This window comes from Perissodus microlepis, chromosome 3, assembly GCF_051167445.1.
Source record: "Perissodus microlepis isolate ML-2025 ecotype Zambia chromosome 3, ASM5116744v1, whole genome shotgun sequence".
NCBI classification, from domain to species: Eukaryota; Metazoa; Chordata; class Actinopteri; order Cichliformes; family Cichlidae; genus Perissodus; species Perissodus microlepis.
In genome coordinates, this window is record NC_140463.1 from 435,856 (window position 1) to 455,020 (window position 19,165).

The window sequence follows — 19,165 nt, forward strand, 5'->3', positions numbered from 1 at the left end:
CACCCAACCCCCGAAGTGGCCCGAGTGAGCCCCAGGCTCCAGGCCCCGACAAGCAGCCACCAGGAGTGAGCCGGTGTGTACCTGGACGCCCATCCCCTGACACAAAGAACCACCAACGCACTGATGTCTGAGGGCGTCTGCCACCGGCAGGGGAAGTGGTGGGGGGAGATAGGCCTCCATACCTTGGAGGGCCTGAGATGTCCCCAGAGAGGTGGCGTCTGATACCCAACCTGACATATAGACACAGACAAACAGGCACACACAGAAACAAACATCCATTCCCACCCTCATGCTCTCATATGCACTTACTCCACACTCACCCAACGTGGAGACAGACATAGAGGTATCCTTGCCCTGGAGGGGGAAACTGCACCCAGACCCAAGTGGTGTTACCCTTTTTCCTGTGGTGGGGAGAAGCAGACCACCCCTCCTCCTGGCTGTGGTGATGTGTGGGTGTTCATGTGGTGATAGGGTTTGCCAGCAGGGGGCGCTGTATTTGAGAGGGCTCATGAATGCCTCCAGGGGCATTGCCTCCATAAAAGAAGACTGGTCTGTGAATGGTGAATAAAATGTTTGGAGCAGTAGCTCGCAAAAGACAAGTGGATGCTGTGTTGTTTTTCAAAGCTCTACGAAGACAACACATGGTACCAGGAGTAAAAGTGGGAGAGTGGAAGCGATAGCAGCTCAAAGTTCTGTTTGAGATGGAAAGTTTGAAGCCACCGGAAGGACTGAAACTGGTGGGGAATGTGGACAGCAACTGGCGGTGTTTTAAGCAGCAGTTTGAGCTGTACATGGCTGCCATGGGACTGGACTCTAAACCCGATGCCAGGAAAATTGCATTGCTGCTCACGGTAGCTGGTCCTCAAGCCATTGAAGTCTTCAACACGTTTGAGTTTGAGGAAGTTGGTGACAGGAATAAGTACGACAAAGTGGTTTAAAAGTTTGGTGCGCACTGTTCACCACAGAAGAACACAGTATATGAAAGGTATGTTTTCCGATCTCGGATGCAGCAACCAGAAGAGACTTTTGATTGCTTTGTGACTGGTTTGAAGCTAAAGGCACAGCCATGTGATTTTGGAGAGCTGAAGGATTCTATGGTTCGTGATCAGATTGTGTATGCGATCCATGATAAACGGACTAGAGAACGGCTGCTCAGAGATTCCAAACTGACTCTAGATGAAGCAGAAAGACTGTGTCATGCAAGTGAGTTGGCCCTGCAGCATGCAAGGACATTTAATGAGACAAGCGTCGCTGCAGTACATGATAGTGCAAAAATAGCTGTGGTTAAAAAGAAAATGAGGAAGAATATGTCACTAAAGTCCAGTAAAGAGGATACAGTGTAGTCCTGTAAGCGATGTGGTAGCAGACATGAACCTAGACAGTGTCCAGCTTATGGCAAAAGATGTTTGAAATGCGATGGAAAAAGTCATTTTGCCAAACAATGTCTGTCGAAAGCCAAACCCAAATCAGTGCATGTAGTTGAAGAGACTGACTTAAGTGAGACTTTCTTTGTGGGCATGGTGTCACTTGGGGATGTAAAAAGTGAGCATAACGAAGCAGAAGACAGTGAGAGACGCTCAGATTATGAAGACACGTGGATTGTTTCACTCCCAATACAAGGAACTTTGGTGGCGCTAAGGATTGATACAGGTGCACAGGCAAACCCAATCAGCATGACAGAGATCAAAGCCCAAAATAATAAAGAAAAGAGTACCTCTGAAAGACTACAATGGGAAGAATATTGAGAGCAGTGGTCAATGCAGGCTTAAAGTGACAATAAAACACAAAGATTATGATGTGTTGTTTAATGTTGTTCCAGAAGGTCGTGAATCACTGCTGGGTGGCGTGACATCCAAAAGATTGAACCTAGTAGAAAGAGTGTACCACATCAGCTGTGCAGAAGCAGCAAGTGGTCAGCGAGGAGCAGGTGACTCCATTGTACAGCATTATGAGGATGTCTTCAAAGGTTTGGGATGTCTACCATGCACTTACCGTATCCACCTGAAAGAGGATGCAAAGCCAGTGATCCATGCACCACGTAGAGTCCCGGCTCCACTGAAGGACCGTTTGAAGAAAGAACTGGACAGGATGTTACAGTTGCAGGTCGTTACAAAAGTGGAAGAACCGACTGCGTGGGTAAACTCAACGGTGTGTGTGGATAAAAGGAATAAAAACAATGATTTGAGAATATGCATGGACCCTGGCGATTTAAATCAAGCCATAAAACGTGAGCACTACCAGACACCAAAGCGTGAAGAGATTGCAAGTGAAATGGCAGGCGCCAGATACTTCTCAAAGCTAGATGCAGCACGGGGTTTTTGGCAAATGAAGCTGGATGAGAAAAGTTCAAAATGCTGTACTTTCAATACACCTTTTGGCAGGTACAGATTCCTCAGAATGTCATTTGGCATAATCTCAGCATCTGAGATTTTTCATCGTGCCATGGACAACATGTTAGAGGGATTACAAGGTGTTCGCTGTTATGTTGATGATGTGGTTATTTGGGGCTCCACCCTACAAGAACATAATGAAAGACTGGTGAAGGTGCTGCAACGTGTGAGGGAGAATGGATTAAAGCTAAATCGTGACAAGTGTCATTTTGGTGTAAAGGAAATAACATTTCTGGGAGACAAATTCTCTGCTGGAGGTATTGAGCCAGATGAAAGGAAAATAAAAGCCATCGCATCAATGCCACGCCCGACAGATAAGAGAGGTGTGCTCAGAGTGATGGGAATGATCAACTTTGTAGGAAAATTCATACCTAACTTGTCAGTGAGAACATCAGCACTATGGGAGTTACTTCGTGATTCCATAGCATTTAAATGGTCAGCGAGGCATGAGCAAGAATGGAATGATTTAAAAACCACACTGACAACGCGCCCAGTGCTTGCATATTATGATCCAACTAAGAGTCTGAAAATCTCAACAGATGCCTCAAAGGATGGGCTTGGAGCTGGGAACCAGTTGCTTATGCTTCTAGATCCATGACTGAGTCTGAAATCAGATATGCTCAGATTGAGAAAGAATGTCTTGGGCTGGCATATGGACTTGATATTTTTCACTGTTATGTTTATGGTCTTCCTACCTTTACAGTTGAGACAGATCATCGTCCTCTGGTGTCAATCATTAAGAAAAATCTGAATGAGATGTCGCCGAGGATTCAACGTCTCATGATGAAACTGCAGAGGTACAGCTTTGACTTGATATACACACCAGGCAAGCATTTAGCTTTAGCGGATGCACTGTCGCGAGCATCAGAGGTGTGTCACGCAAGCTCCACTGAGAAAGAAGTAGACGATCATGTTAATATGATAGTGGAGTCTCTGCCAGTGTCTGACGCAAAGATAAAACAAGTATGTGAGGAGACAGCTGCAGACAGGGAGCTGCAAACGGTGATGGGAAATATCCAGGGAGACTGGCCCAAAGGGTCTTGTTCAAAGTATTATCATGTTAGATCAGAGCTCAATGTGGTAAATGGTCTGCTGTTGAGAGGCAATAGGATTGTGATACCACATAGTCTGAGACAGCTGATGCTTCAAAGAATACATGAGGGACATCTGGGAATAGAAAAGTGTAAAGGATGGCTAGAGACACTGTGTACTGGCCTGGCATTAATAAAGACATTGAGACCATGGTCGGAAAGTGTGAAACATGTAACACGTTTCAGAGCAGACAGGCAAGAGAACCCATGATGATTCCTGAACTTCCTACAGCGCCTTGGAGGAAAGTCGGAACAGATCTATTTCATTTTAATGGGAAAGACTATCTGTTGGTGATAGATTATTACTCTAACTTTCCTGAGATGTCTCTGCTTACAAGTACAACTGCTAATAATGTGATCACACATGTGAAGTCTATCTTTTCCAGGCATGGAATACCTGAAACTGTCATTAGTGACAATGGTCCTTGCTATAATTGCAAAGAATGGCAGAATTTTGCAAGAGAATACGGCTTTAAACATGTCACATCAAGTCCTCAACATCCACAGGCAAATGGCAAGGCTGAAAAAGGAGTGCATATCATCAAGCAGCGTCTGAAGAAGGCTACAGACAGTCGATCAGATCCTTATTTAGCCCTGCTGAGCTACAGGACTGCTCCTCTTGACTGTGGTTTATCCCCTGCAGAACTGCTGATGAGTCGTAAGCTACACACAACTTTGCCCTGCTATGCAGAAAGCAAGCAGAGTGAAGGAATTATAAAAAAGCAAGAGCATCTGAAATGGAAACAAAAACAGCAATACGACAAGGGAACAAGAGCACTTGGATTGCTTGCAAAGGACGATGTAGTGAGAATCCAAGATCAGAATGCATGGAGCAGGAAAGCCATTGTTCTTTATTAATCCCTCGGGAGGGTTCCTCCGGGGTTTTCACACAGCTGAATAAACGTCAAACAGAAAACTGATTAAACAAAGTGTGAGACGGTCCAGAGTTTACGTCAGCGCCCGGTTATATTTTAGATAGCAAGGAGCAGACGGCAGAGTTTCACTCCACCGAGGGAGCTCGTGACGTACTACCCGGCTTTCTTTAGACCGCGAAGGCCGGTCCTCGGGTGGAAGCAGCCTCTGAATTTGGACACCCCCGCTGTTTCCGGGCCGGCCAATAATAACGGTGACATTTAACGTATTTTATCCGATAAATAAACACTGTAAAATGTATTTATCACCCCAACAGCCCTTTTGAATGTCTCCCTAATTCTGAGGTCTCAATGTTGGCAAGTGTGGCCACAACACCTCACTTTTTTGCCACATGTATCGCAAACCACGTCTCAGCTGTTTGTGGAGGTAAAATACGTCCGCACAATTACGCTCAGCCGTTGTTGTGAGTGCGCGCGCCAGCGGCTGCCAGACATTTATACAGCCGTATTTCGCACATGACTATGAAAGGCGGAAGAGGAAGTAGTTCCTTTGAATGTAGACAATCCGAATGTTATAGTTTCTTTCCACTGTGTTCCTGTTAATGATAAACTACAAATTTACCCTAAATTACTAAAATATCGATATTTTAATGTGAGAATCGATTCTAGAACATAAATGATTGGTATCGGAGGAATCGATATTTCAGGATCGATCCGCACATCACTAGTTTCTGTCGGGGAGGAAAAAGAAGGCGAACTGGGGAACAACAGGAAGTGGCCACTTACGGGAAAGTTAACCCAGCATAATTCTTTCAATAAGTTGTCACCAACATGGATATTGTGTGGAACTGATGAATCTACAAAGCCAGGGAGGCAGCCGGTAAGGAAATGGTTGCTGACTATGTTAAAAGACTGGTTGAAGCGAGCTGCTAAAGAATCGCGGCTGCCGCTAGGTTACGTAGCATTAGCATTGTGCCATGAGTTGGTCGCCTGTTTACGAGCGGCAGCATTGTTTACTGTTGGTCTGCACATGGAAGGCTGTTAATGCTTGCATATGGTTAAGAGAAGCTGGTTATAAATACTATTGTTACTGCTTAAGTTCTAATGCAGATTGATCATTTAATTTAGCACTTTATAGAAAGCAGTATCTTTTAAGTTGTATGTACAATTGTTAGAGTGAACTATGTAATTTGAGCATTTAAAAATACTCAAGTAAATATTGTGCTGTGAAGCTTATGCACTGCATTGATGTGTTTAAAAAATGTTTGAGATTGTGCACAATATTCTCAGATGTGTGATAACAAACATAATTTGTGTTTTGGTTTTTTGGTTTGTATTTAAAGGTCTTTCACCTCTGGCTGACTATGGCCGAAAAGAAGATTAAAAGAAAAGGAAAGCAAAAGATCTGCCTGGTCATTGAGTGAAATCCAGTTAAACACCTGTGGTAGATGCATCAATCCCTTTCAAGCGGGGAAGCTGCACAAACTTAAAGAGCTTGACACTGTTAGTTGATTATTTACCTGCCGCATTAACGGGAGAGGACGTGCAAACGTTACCGCTGCTGCTGGGTTGAGAGTCACGAGTCTGGAGCAGAATTAAAAACACGACATTCATTTAAGGTCATCGCGTGTTTGTGAGCAAATGCTTTTGCATATTCGTAGTGTTTCCTCCCTTAAATGAAATATCTACTTTGCAAGTATTGCAAGTTTGGACTGTTGTCATCCGTTCTCGTGAAGCAGGGGTGTCCAAACTTTTTTCACTGAGGGCCACATACATAACAATATAGGAGGGGCGGGGCCACTTACTAGAAATTAGGCATATAACCTTAACTTCAGTGTATTAAAGTTAGAAAAATCACTTAAAAGTGGTCAAATATGTTATATTGTTGAATATAATTAAAGACAAACTGCCTTCATCACAGCTTTCCATGAATGGATCTTTGTTGATTTATTCAGAAAAAGCTTTGGTAGCTCATCCTCAGAACAGCCTCAGATTTCTTCTTAGACAGAAGATTTACAGCACAGAGAAAAACAATAAAGGGGAAAATGGGACATTTCAAGTTTGTTATTTAAGTTATTAGGCTCAGCAACACACCTATTAACGTTCGTTTGAAACCTTTATCAACATTAACAGACTGAACTTAATAACAGGAGTGCATAATTTTAGTAAATTATTATGTAAATCGGGCCGTCCAGCTGCGGTGCTGATCGCCACTCGTGCCAAAAATCCGGACAAATGTCACTTGATCAAGGAGCAGATGTGCATCAGATGAGATCAGCTGACTGCGTGTGCGCTGTGCACAGCGGTGTGTACTCTGTGTGTTAACAAGAAAAACGCATATAAGAAAGTGGTGGGCAAAAGCAGAGTAGTGACAGAATCGATGCGCATTATTGATATTTGAAGCATGTGCACATGCATGCTTATTAACACACGGGTACTGTGGGATATATTTTTAAAGTGCTCGTGCTCTCCTCCACTCCCCGCAAAAAAATGATCAGCTGTGCGGTGTCTGGCGTCGGTGCTCTCATCGCCTGCGATGGAGTAAAAATCAAAAGCACAGCTTTATCAGACAGTTGCAGTTTAATGTTGGCTGACGAGTCTTTAGTGCGTCGCACGACTGGATTTCTGGACACGCTGACGTTGTTGAAGTCCTGCACTGTTTCCACATTATTTCAGTGACTTTAACGAGGCCGTGTTTTATGAGGTCTCCATCTGAGAAAGGCTCGCCATGTCTTGGGATGAGTTGGGCGACCTCATAGCTGGCTATTGGAGCCTTTTCCTGGACAATTTGAGCACCAAATAAATACTGTTGCTGACCCTGCAGGAGAGCTACCCTTTGCTTTACTTTCTGCTCTCGCTCAGCACCAGTGTCGGATGCACAGGCCTGATGTTTGGTTTCATAATGACGTCGTACATTATCCTCTTTCATAACTGCCACAGTTTCAGTGCAGATCAAACAGACACACTTGAATTCTTTGAAGAAATATTCACTCTCCCACCGTGTCTGAAATTTCCTGCACTCACTTTCTACCTTTCGCTTCTTTGGTTCTGACCTGTTTAGTAACTTGGGGTACATTTCTTCTGTGATTGTCCTTTTTGGTGGAGCAACTGCCTTGATCACCAGTAGCTCCTCCTGGTGTTAAAACTAAAAAGTGCAACACACTCCAGCAAAAGTTGAAGTGCGGGCCATATTCTGTTCTGTTTATAAAATTACTTGCGGGCCAATGAAAACTGGGCCGGAGTTTGGACACCCCTGTCGTAAAGTGTAACAGAACTTTTTAGCGTTTGAGCCGCTTAGGCGCCATGTTTCCTGCCAGGTAAATGAAGCTCCGCAACGTGGTGACGTCATTCGGGGCGACTGGAATCGATAAGGGAATCATTGGCAAAAATGCCAAACAGTTCCAAGGAATTGAAACAGTGGGAACTTCTCAACAAGAACTGGTTTTCGATACCCATCCCTATGGACGAGTGACAAAGTGTTTCTCGAAACTGAAACTGTTGGAGAATGCTGGAAACTGCTGCTCATCTTCTAAATTTATCTGGGGCTCCAAAAACCTCTATGTCATGAATCGCTGTGCGGCAGGCAGGAGTTGGACCCAAAATGCAGGACTCACAGACTCAGCGGATGAACTCAAAATCACAGCTTTATTTGCTGGTCACAGAAAACGAGCATACAAAACTAAACTGGGGAAACATAAACTCACTTTGCAGCGAGGCACACGAGGAAACACACCGCTTGAGGGACGACGCGACACTGACTCAGAGAAACACAGGGTTTAAATACACTGGGAAGTAACGAGGGGGATGAGACACAGAAGGAGGGCACAGCTGGGAGACATCAGGACTGACGAGACAAGCAAAGCAGGACGCATTCACATAAGACACGGACCTTCAAGGTAAAACAGGAAGTATCACACAGAGACACGAACTTGACACAGTGGGGACAGCAACTAAGAAACACAGAGACATAAACCATAAGGCAGAGGTCTAAGAACCAAAATACACACAGGGAAATACTAAGCTTGGAACACAAGAGACTAGACTAGAGGGAGGAACAAAAGACCAACCATGAGAACATAATGCAGAATGCAGAGTGAGAGAAAACAAGAAACTCAAACATGCAAAGACACACACTCACACAGAACAGAGGGGGCACAGAGAAACATGAAGGGCAAGGGATCAAAACTAGAAACCATAGAATAAATCACAAGTACAATAATACAAAAACCACAAAGAACTAAAAACGCTGGGTCAGGAGACCCAGGACCCTGACACTCTACATCACCAAAATGAGAAGCATGCATCATATATTTAAGACTTCAAATACTTTTTAAAAAGATCCCAGCACAGCTGACTGTATGTGCAGAACCAGACACTCCAGATATTTGTCAGAGGTGTGTTTGGCAGCAGATGTGAAGCGTTGGCATCTTTAATTCATTTGCATATTAGTTTGGTAACAAAGTAAATACCGAAGCAAGATAGTCACCTGTGCTCATCCATCTGTTATGTTATCCTGTCAGTCCACTGTAATAATATTAATAATCAGTGGTTTAGTCATAGCTTTTTTATTCCACTTACCATATTTTTCGGACCATAAGGTGCATTGGATTATAAGGCACATTAAGCGAAACAAAACAGTAAGATAAGTCAAACTTTACTCAGCTTATTCTTCTTGCTTCCTCCACTACCGTACCATTGATTCATTAATGCTGAATTCTCCCGCAGCTGCTCTATTCCCATGAGTTTGAAATTCACTTCGTAAGCATGTCTCTTAACAGGTGCCACACACAATACGGTAATATCATGTTAAAGCACAGTACGTATCACTCCGCAAGGCTCCTGACTACGGTAGCCGCAATGCTCCGACAATCCATCAAGCGGTGCGGCTTCGTAGCTTAGCAAACTCGTACTAAAACATTTTTTAACAGATTTTTGAGCGCCGTGTACCACATAAAATTGGTTCGAGGTCAGTAAACACAACCAGAATTCATACATAAGGTGCACCGGATTATAAGGCGCACTGACGATTTTTGAGAAAATTAAAGGATTTTAAGTGCACCTTATAGTGCGGAAAATACAGTATTGTTTTCTTTTTTTAAAAAAACAAAAACGGTGTGCATCAGTGTTTTGAGGAGTGGGACAGGTTGTTCTCATTGGCCCTGTGTTCCTGGATGCCCCTCTGGTTAGGGATTCAATCTCACTGTTGCTGTATTTTGTAGACCAAAGCTCATTTGAATGATGGTGTTGAGATGAATTAGCACCAACTAAAAGACATGCAAATTTTAAAGCGACATACAGTTAGGGCCATAGCTACTCGGACAGAGGCAACTTTTCTTATTTTGGTTCTGTACATTACCACAATGAATTTTAAATTAAACAACTCATATGAATTTGAAGTGCAGACTTTCAGCTTTATTTCAGTGGACTGAACTAGAAGATTGCATAAAAATGTAAGCATTTTAAACAATCCCTTTATTTTAGGATCTCAAAAGTACTTGGACAAATTAAAAAACTTACATGTGCTGTGTGGAGCGGGCAGGACTGGGGGACCCAAAATACAAACACTTTCAAATGTAAGTGTATGAACATCTGGTTGTACAAAAGTTAAATTGTTATAGCGGTTGTTGTTAAGCTTTGTGCATCTGCATGTTTTGTTCTTTAATTTAAATAAAACTAAACCAGCTTGTATGGCGGGGCCCGCGATCTTTCCCGCTTACATACAGCTAATTTAGATTTTTTGAATTGGTGACATGTTGTGGGGAACAAAGACCAAACGGCTTCATTTATTAAACGAGGAGAAAACGATCACCTCTTCACTGGGGTGAAGAACTGGAGGTACGGCGTGGAGGTACAAGAATAAATCAGTTTACACATCATAGTCATATGAGTGCGGTCCTATTAACCCTCATGCTGCACAGCAGCGGTCCCCAACCTTTTTTGGGCGATCGTGGCTCAAGAGTTGGGAGTTCGCCTTGTAATCGGAAGGTTGCCGATTCGAGCCCCGGCTTGGACAGTCTCGGTCGTTGTGTCCTTGGGCAAGACACTTCACCCGTTGCCTACTGGTGGTGGTCAGAGGGCCTGGTGGCGCCAGTGTCCGGCAGCCTCGCCTCTGTCAGTGCGCCCCAGGGTGGCTGTGGCTACAATGTAGCTGCCATCACCAGTGTGTGAATGGGTGGATGACTGGATATGTAAAGCGCTTTGGGGTCCTTAGGGACTAGTAAAGCACTATATAAATACAGGCCATTTACCATTTACCACAGACCGGTTTATGTCAGACACGGAGCCTTTAAGGTGTCGCGGATAAATACAACCACATAAAATGATCCGACCAAGACACAAACTGTGGTATTTTGTAAATATAAGACTACACACCTTCAGAGTGGGAGTCACAAGTTCGATTCCCACCCGGTATCCGGTAAGGGTCCTGGCTAGAACCTATCATGGGCGACCGTGGCTCAGGGGGTTGGGACGTGCATCTGTAACCGGAAGGTCACTGGTTCGATCCCCGGGCTCTCTGTCCAGGTCGTTGTGTCCTTGGGCAAAACACTTTACCCTACTGGTGTTGGGGCCGATGGTGCGATATGGCAGCCTCGCTTCTGTCAGTCAGGGCAGCTGTGGCTACAACTGCAGCTGCTTCCACCAGTGTGTGAGAGTGAATGAATGAATTGTAAAGCGCTTTGGATAAATGCAATCCATTATTATCATCATGTTCTTTTCTGAATTCTTTTGCCGACAGAGAAAGACTGGACTCAGTGTGGTCAAAGCTCAAAAAATCATCTTTATTGTACATTTCCGGAAACAGAGAACTGTAGACACGAGCACGCACCCACAGTTCTGAAAACATTGCAAGTATATGTAGTTCTGCCCTACGTCACACACAGACACACGTAGTTTAATCAAAACATCTCTGCTTAGTTTCACTGTCTGACCCATGGACCGCTGCTGTACAGAACCCGTGATGTCCAGACGGCGTTCCTCTGCTGTGAAAACTTTGGGTTTAGGGACTAACATAGTTGCCATGGTTTCCTTTCTCCTCTTATTTGTTGTGTGTGATCAGGACAATTCTGGAGAAGATGGGCCTGCAGGGAAAGTCACCCGCTTGCAGGCCAGAAGACATGAGATAACTTTAAAGAATACAAAGTGCGTCTGTGTGTTATCAAGGAGATAATCCTTAAGAACACAAGTTAATAAATGTGCAACTACTAAGAGTTGTTGTGGTGTTTTTATTTGCCTGCTGTCATCTTTGATTTCCTCTGCCTTTAGGATTGCAAGTATCCAGGCTCAGGAGAGGGGTCAGTGGGAAGCCCACTGCTGTGCTTGGCCCTGGTTTGAGGTGAGAGGACAGAGGCCTGTCCTAACATCCTCTCTCCCTGAGGACACTCCAGGGCCAAGTGCAGCAGTGGGCGACCAAAACGACAGCGATGAGGAAGAGTGAGCCACCCACAGCATGAGGCAGCAAAGAGAGGCTGAGGAGAGGAGAGCAGGGGGAGGATGGACACACTGTTTTCACTGCTAGAAAGATTAGTTCCCAAATGGGAACAACCAGCCAGGCTTTCAGGGTTTCACAATGAGCTCACCTGAAACCCTGGCTGATTGGGACCCACGCCCGCTTTCACACCTTGGCTCATGTGATTAGAGGATCATCAGGGGGTCCTTTGTCCCTCTGTGGGGGGAAACTCCCACTGGGTTTAAATCTGGGACTCTCCACCATTTGACCTTAGAACTGAAGAAGCTTCTCTGATGAGAGGTGAAACGTCTTCAAGCAACTTAAAGAAGTCCAGACGCTTTTCTTTCCAAGCTCCTTGGTCATTGCACAAGTTTTACACAAAGAGTAAATACAACTTGTCTTAGATTCTCTAAATATTTCATACTTTTTTCTCATCATTCTTATTACTGCTATTCTCTGTTATCTTCTTCATAATCTAACTGCACACTTCTATATGCTCATGTAAAGCTGAGGAGCACGAGCCAAAGAAGGTCATTACGGGTAAATGTGGCTGCACTGTTTACGCATCAATACACACATCATATATTCAAGACTTCAGAGAAAATATTTAAAATCCTCCCAGTACAGCTTGCTGCATGTGCAGAACCAGACACTCCAGATATTTGTCAGAGGTGTGTTTGGCAGCAGCACTGCTTTGCATATTAGAACACCAAAGCCAGAGAGTCATGTGTGCGCTCATCGTATCTGTCAGTCCACTTTAATAATATTATAAATCTATCGTTTAATGTTAGCTTCTTTTCTCATTTAAAAAGTGTTTCTCTGTGTGGACTAACTCTGCTACCTCCTCTAGAAGTGGGTGTTCTTGAGTAGCAGGTAACCTGCTGCTCTCCTCCTCACAGTTTGTGTTTTGCTTCCAAAACAGCTCCATGAGAGCAAAGCTGTGGGAGCTCTGGTGGACCTGCTGAGGGTGTCCTTTGGTGTGCAGTGCTGGGTGCTGGCAGTGGGTTTGGGTCACAGTGTTGAACTTCCATGAAAGAGAGCAGTGGTCAGTGCCTTCTACTCTGTCTTGGTACATGTGACAAAAATGGCATCTGCATCACTATTTGATGACATTACAACAAAATAAATATGAGCCCTGGCTTGTTGAGCACCTTCCTGCTTTGAGTCAGACATTCTAGCCCAGGGGTGGGCAATCTCAGTCCACGAGGGCCGGTGTCCCTGCAGGTTTGAGATGTGTCCAACACAGCTGGTTTAAATGGCTAAATTGGCTCCTCCACATGTCCTGAAGTTCTCCAGAGGCCTGGTAATATTTAATATTAGAATGTAAACAGAGCACATCAGCCACAGTCACTGCACTGCTTCATGTTCACAGTAATCCACACGTTTTTATTTGATACCAACAGGTCTGTCTTTGACACAGTGTAGACACGTCGTGTTGTCATGTTTGTTAGTGTAGTGAGGACACTGTGAGAACATTGGTGAATTATTTGATCACACAGAGCTAAACGTTTGACAGCAAAAGCAACAACAGAGGTGACTCTGAGTTTGTCTCTGCAAAGATGTTGTTTTCTTTCTTTAAAACAAAGAAATGGGACTTAAAGATGAACTGGTAGCTTATTGACAACAGTCAGCATTAAAATGTTCTGTTTAGTATGTGATCAGTTCTCAAGTTAGACGACTCACTGCCTTCATCGCCTGCACTGACCTGTTTCAGTGAACCAGTAAGACGTCACAATAACCAGAACTAAAGGGTAAAGAGTTAATTACTTTAGTGACTGCTTAATAAATTCGGGGTTAATATGTTTGGTTCACAGTCTGATCATTTACAACATTAAGTGCATTAGATTATATCTCTAAGAGGACCTGCCCACCATCAGAGGACACTTGGCATGTGACTCTGCAGCAGAGCTCTGTTCGATTCATTTAGAAGGAGGAAGTCGTCCTCAGCGTGATCGTCTGATCGGCACTGAAACGGTATCCAAGGAAACAGCACAAACTAGTTTCTGGCTGTTTCCAGTAAGGTTCCCCAGGCTGGGCCTCCCCATGCTCATGAGGCAAACATTTTCTTGTTAGCTGTTTTAAACACACGGAAACCGAAAGATTAACTGGCTCCCCCTAAAAATGTTCTGTTTAGTTTCTGATCAGTTCTTCAAGTTGGAAAAAACATCACTGCTTACTTTCACATATTTTCTGTGAAGCGGTTTAACAGATTTGTCTGTGTTTTCTCATTTTCAGGTTGTCATTTGGATCAGCCCGGTAAGCATCCAAAGACATGTGACCCTTGTCTTCCTTCTGTCAGCTGTACAGTAATGACAACATGTGCACAGTGATCTCCACATTTGTTTCAGTGACACAGTGCGCTGACGTTTGGTTTTTCTTTCATCTGTGAAAGGATTTTGTCAGTAAAATCTTCCACTTTTCTGACACAGAGGAGGAACATCTGTGGATCACATGTGCACCAGAGTCTTCAGATCCTTCTTAAAATAACATCCACATGAATGCCAGCGCTCAGGATGCACTGATCAGTGTTATCTGTGTCTCTGAGTGGTTTTAATGTGGTGATCTGTGTACTCGCTGTTAAACTGTGCTGTCTTTTCTTTTCTCAGCATGTGGCAGCAGGGCTGTGAACAGCAGCAACATCGCAGGAGTTCATGATGCAGCACCAGGAAGTTGGCCCTGGTTCGCTTTTATAAACATTTTTGTTGGAGGGTCCGTTGATGTTTTTGGAGGGTCTCTGATCAACGACCAGTGGGTGCTGACAGATGCATTTGTACCAACGTGAGTTACTGCTGCAAGTTCACGCTTTGTTGAGGAATAATATGATGGTGAAAGTGAAGTGTAATATTTATGAGCAGTAAATAATTACTAGAGATATTTATTAAATGTTTTCTCACTTCTTTTAACATTTAAAAACGGGCGATCGTGGCTCAAGAGTTGGGAGTTCGTCTTGTAATCAGAAGGTTGCCGGTTCGAGCCCCGGCTCCGACAGTCTCGGTCGTTGTGTCCTTGGGAAAGACACTTCACCCGTTGCCTACTGGTGGTGGTCAGAGGGCCCGGTGGCGCCGGCAGCCTCGCCTCTGTCAGTGCGCCCCAGGGTGGCTGTGGCTACAACGTAGCTGCCATCACCAGTGTGTGAATGGGTGGATGACTGGATGTGTACAAATACAGGCCATTTAGAAACAACAAGCTGAACTGCAAAGTACAGAGTTGTCTCCACAACAATCAAACCAGATGCCACATTGATTTCATCTCATCCAAGACTATAAAGTACTTCCATAGATTTCATGGTGTTTTAGAAGAGTTCATTTGTCAGAGCTGTGCTGTCAAATGAAGATATTGACCTCATTCTGTCCATTGATGTCATAAGATGGTTAGCTTAGCATGAAAACTTTAAATGGCAACCTGCTATTAAATACAACTACCTCTGTGAGGTCATTAATGAACACTGAAACTAAGATCAGGTGCAGCAATGCAAAGTGGGGAAAAGACTCAGTGAGAAAAACTCGTTTGTTTTGTTTTGTGTGCAGCTGTGATCAGCTGACCTCACGTCACAGTCACTGCTCAGTTCAACAACATGTAAACAGATGTTACTTGAGCTCTGTGGCTGATATCCACACCCTGTAAAGCTTTGATGTCTGCTAACCTTGATGCCCTCTGACCACGCTCTGCACCAGTCCAACATAGAGCACCTCTGTAACCTTCACCACAGTGTTGTAAACTAACCAGTTTAACCTGCACTGAACTGTCTGATACTTTCATGCAACCTTCGGAAAATAGATTTTTCCCGTCGACCTCCAGTAGCAGGGTGGTCTATCTGGGCCGGAACAGCCGCTCAGGTCCAAACCCAAATGAAGTGAGTCGCACAGTGGAAAACATCACCTGCCATCCTGGACTCAACTCGTCGACTCGTGAGAACTTCATTTGTCTTCTGAAGCTGTCGGCTCCTGTGAATTTCACAGACTACATTCGGCCGATCTGCTTAGCCTCACAAAACAGCACTTTCAACAATGAGACCAGCAGCTGGGCCATCGGCTTTGGTAAATCATAAAATATTTATTGTATTTTACAGCATTGTGTTGGAGTCTTTAGAACAGCCTGATGTTTAAATTCTCTCCAACTAGGAATCAGCAATAACCTGCAGGAGGTAAACGTACCAATAGTGGGAAACAATGAGTGCAAAGCCATCCGTCCAGCGCTCACAGACAGCATCATCTGTACTGGAAATACAGGTTCATGTTTGGTGAGCACAAGTTTATTTGTTATAATCTGTTGTTGACAGTCACTGAGATAATCTCACCTTTAGTCACACTTTGGTTTACTTGTTTTGCTGTAATTGACCATAAATATTAATATTCATGTTTATCAAAGGTTGTTTTTTCTAAAGCCTCTAATTTATTTGATGAAACTGATTCCTTTAAACGAGCTGCCTGAAACTTTCTGTCTGTGGAATCGTCACTTTCATTGCACCAAAGCAGCTGAAGTGGATTCACAGTGGTTCATGTTTCCTAAGTGGACAGACTGATATCCATGAAGTGTTACTGACTGTGTTATACTGGGACGATCAATTTATTTATTACTTAATTTATTTCAGCAGTTTGTAACAAAACTACCAACAAAGTTCAAACTTTAGTGGGTGACAAAGGTTGACCTCTAACAGTTACACATCTGTCCTGATAACTTTATCACTGTCTTTCCACAGGGTACTCTTGGGGCACCACTGATGACTCAGAGTGGATCCGTCTGGCTGCAGAGTGGACTTCTCATTGTGCGTGGATGCCCTTCAGCCTACACTCCTGTGTCCCAGTACCAGAAATGGATCAGCGACACAGTTACAGGGAGTTCATTACAAACCACCGCTCCTCCCACTGCTCCACCCACTGCTCCTCCCACTGCTTCCCCCACCGCTGCTCCCACTGCTCCTCCCACCGCTCCTCCCACTGCTGCTCCCACCGCTCCTCCCACTGCTGCTCCCACTGCTCCTCCCACCGCTGCTTCCACTGCTCCTCCCACTGCTTCTCCCACTGCTTCTCCCACCGCTCCTCCCACTGCTCCTCCCACTGCTTCTCCCACCGCTCCTCCCACTGCTTCTCCCACCGCTCCTCCCACTGCTGCTCCCACTGCTCCTCCCACTGCTGCTCCCACTGCTCCTCCCACCGCTGCTTCCACTGCTCCTCCCACTGCTTCTCCCACTGCTTCTCCCACCGCTCCTCCCACTGCTCCTCCCACTGCTTCTCCCACCGCTCCTCCCACTGCTCCTCCCACTGCTTCTCCCACCGCTCCTCCCACTGCTGCTCCCACTGCTCCTCCCACTTCCCCGACATGTGTGGGTGTGTTTTGCAGTGGTGAAAACCTGATCCACTTCACTCACTTCACCTCACTGTGTGTTCTCGTTGTGTTGCTCCATGTGTTTGCTGCAACTGTTGGAAACTAGATCAACACATTTACTCAAGTTCAAGTACAAACATGAAGAACTTTACCTGACATGTTACTTTATAACTTTAGGAACCTTTGATTCCACCGTATTTATGGACATCAGGAGGGTTTTCTTATTAGCAAAGTTATTATTTTTATGTGATTATTTTCTCTACACATCTGTCTGTATTTGCTTTACTGTTTAACAGCTGATTGTCATTAAGAGAACTTTGCCTTCTTAAATAATTCTGAGTGAAATGTTGACATGTTGTTATCACACATTCACTCATTTCTGTTGTTTGCTCAAAATCTTAATCAATTAAAATCCTTGTAAATCTGGGATTTTTTGTGTGTCCAGGTAATTAATGCATGTGCAATTAAATATATATTGTGTTTTATTTTTTCTCACTTTCACACATTAACATATGAAGTCATATTTCTAACAGCGAGCAGGAGGCGACTCAGATTGTAAAGCAGACAGCGACACTGCTGATGATTTGCTCCGTGACCAGTTTGTGGTTTATATATTTCAGCATCTTATTTAATACAACATGATGTTATCTTTTAAGATGTGACCCACTGAAGAGGAGGAAAAACAGGGCTCTAGACTAACTTTTTGACATGGGCGCACCGGTACGCCTAACTTTAAAAATTTAGGCGCTTCCGACACAAAAGTTAGGCGCACTCAAATTTTTCAACCGCCTCGCTTAACACCACAGTTTGACATGTGCACTTTCTTTGGGGGGAAGTCCATACAGACAATATTCATTTCTGAATTATTAACTAACAAACTTGTGCTTAAAGTGCTTTGTCAATATTGTAGAAAATGTTAAACTTAGTCATCATCTCGGCTCCTCTGACGACCTGTTTGCTGCTGCCTGCTGCTGAAAGGCAGTGGGGAGAGGGGACACTTGGGCAGTGCATTTATTGCAGCATATAATGTGTTTCCTGGATACACTGCTGCTTTTTCAGCGTTCAAAGGTTGATGGCACCGTGTCAGAGCTGGCTATGAATTTCAGACGGATCAGGCCTTAACTTAACAAAAAAGTTATCAATCGTTCTTTTCATCTTTTCTCATTACCCACAGCTACATCCACTCTGTCGGGCCTAGGCTGCTCACTAGGGCTGGGCATCATCACTGATTTCTATAATCCATTCGATTCCGGTTCTCAAAGTCCTGATTCGATTCAATTTAGCCTCAGACAGTCAGAAATATTATAATTCTGATCATTTATCAGCACTGATACATGTGAGACTTCATCAGAATTGTGAACATCACAGCAGATGCCTTTGTGTGAAAGTAACTGAGAATAAAACAGAAAAACATGAAGGAGATTTTCCTGGTCTGGCTTTTTATAGCCGATAACCTTAAAAATATTCTGCAATATTCTGTAATTTTGCATCATTTTAAGAAGTTTAAATTTCTTCAGTATTGAACAGCAGAAATTAGGCTTTCTTGTCCGAGGTCATTTAAGTGAAAAAAGAAAAAGACAGCGCTGTAAACAACGGTAGACTGGTGGGTAATAAGCCAATGAATAATGCAGGAAACAGAGATTTGAGACGGGAAACTGTTCCTGAAGCACAGAGAGAGAGAGAGCTGTGCAGGAAGTGTGATTTTATCGTGGTGGAAGCAAAACAGCAAAAGTCAGAGGGAATTCATGACGACATTGATCAAATGTGAAGCGCAGTTTGCTGCTTCTTTTGCTGCTGGCTCGGCGAATTTTGGTTGGAGAGACAAAACCTGCAGCTCAGAATCAGCACAAAAAGACGTAAACACAGAGCATACCCGACGCATCAGAATCGCTGAGCTCCGACGGCGTGTCCGTGTTCGGGCCGTCGGGTGAGAAAGCCGAGAAAGACAAAGCTGATTCTGATGCGTCCGCTCTGTGTTCACGTCTTTGTGTGGATCCGTTAATGAATCGATATCGCTTTATTCAAGCTACTCACCTCTCT

At 44.2% G+C, this 19,165-nt stretch overlaps 1 protein-coding gene across 1 annotated transcript; it reads left to right on the forward strand.

Annotated features, from left to right (window-relative positions):
• The first annotated feature begins 14,866 nt into the window (after positions 1 to 14,866).
• On the forward strand, positions 14,867 to 17,296 carry LOC146389352 (uncharacterized). Its single transcript, XM_084922912.1, has 3 exons — positions 14,867 to 15,837; positions 15,922 to 16,040; positions 16,500 to 17,296. The coding sequence occupies exons 1-3, from the start codon at positions 15,558 to 15,560 to the stop codon at positions 17,229 to 17,231; spliced, it is 1,131 nt and encodes a 376-aa protein (XP_084779038.1). The 5' UTR covers positions 14,867 to 15,557; the 3' UTR covers positions 17,232 to 17,296.
• Positions 17,297 to 19,165: the final 1,869 nt, after the last annotated feature.

Excerpts from the sequence above, each read along its gene's own strand:
- LOC146389352 (XM_084922912.1), top strand. The coding sequence starts at position 15,558 with ATGCAACCTTCGGAAAATAGATTTTTCCCGTCGACCTCCAGTAGCAGG. Across the intron at positions 15,838-15,921 it reads CAGCTGGGCCATCGGCTTTG|GAATCAGCAATAACCTGCAG; the intron begins GTAAATCATAAA and ends CTCTCCAACTAG. Across the intron at positions 16,041-16,499 it reads GAAATACAGGTTCATGTTTG|GGTACTCTTGGGGCACCACT; the intron begins GTGAGCACAAGT and ends GTCTTTCCACAG.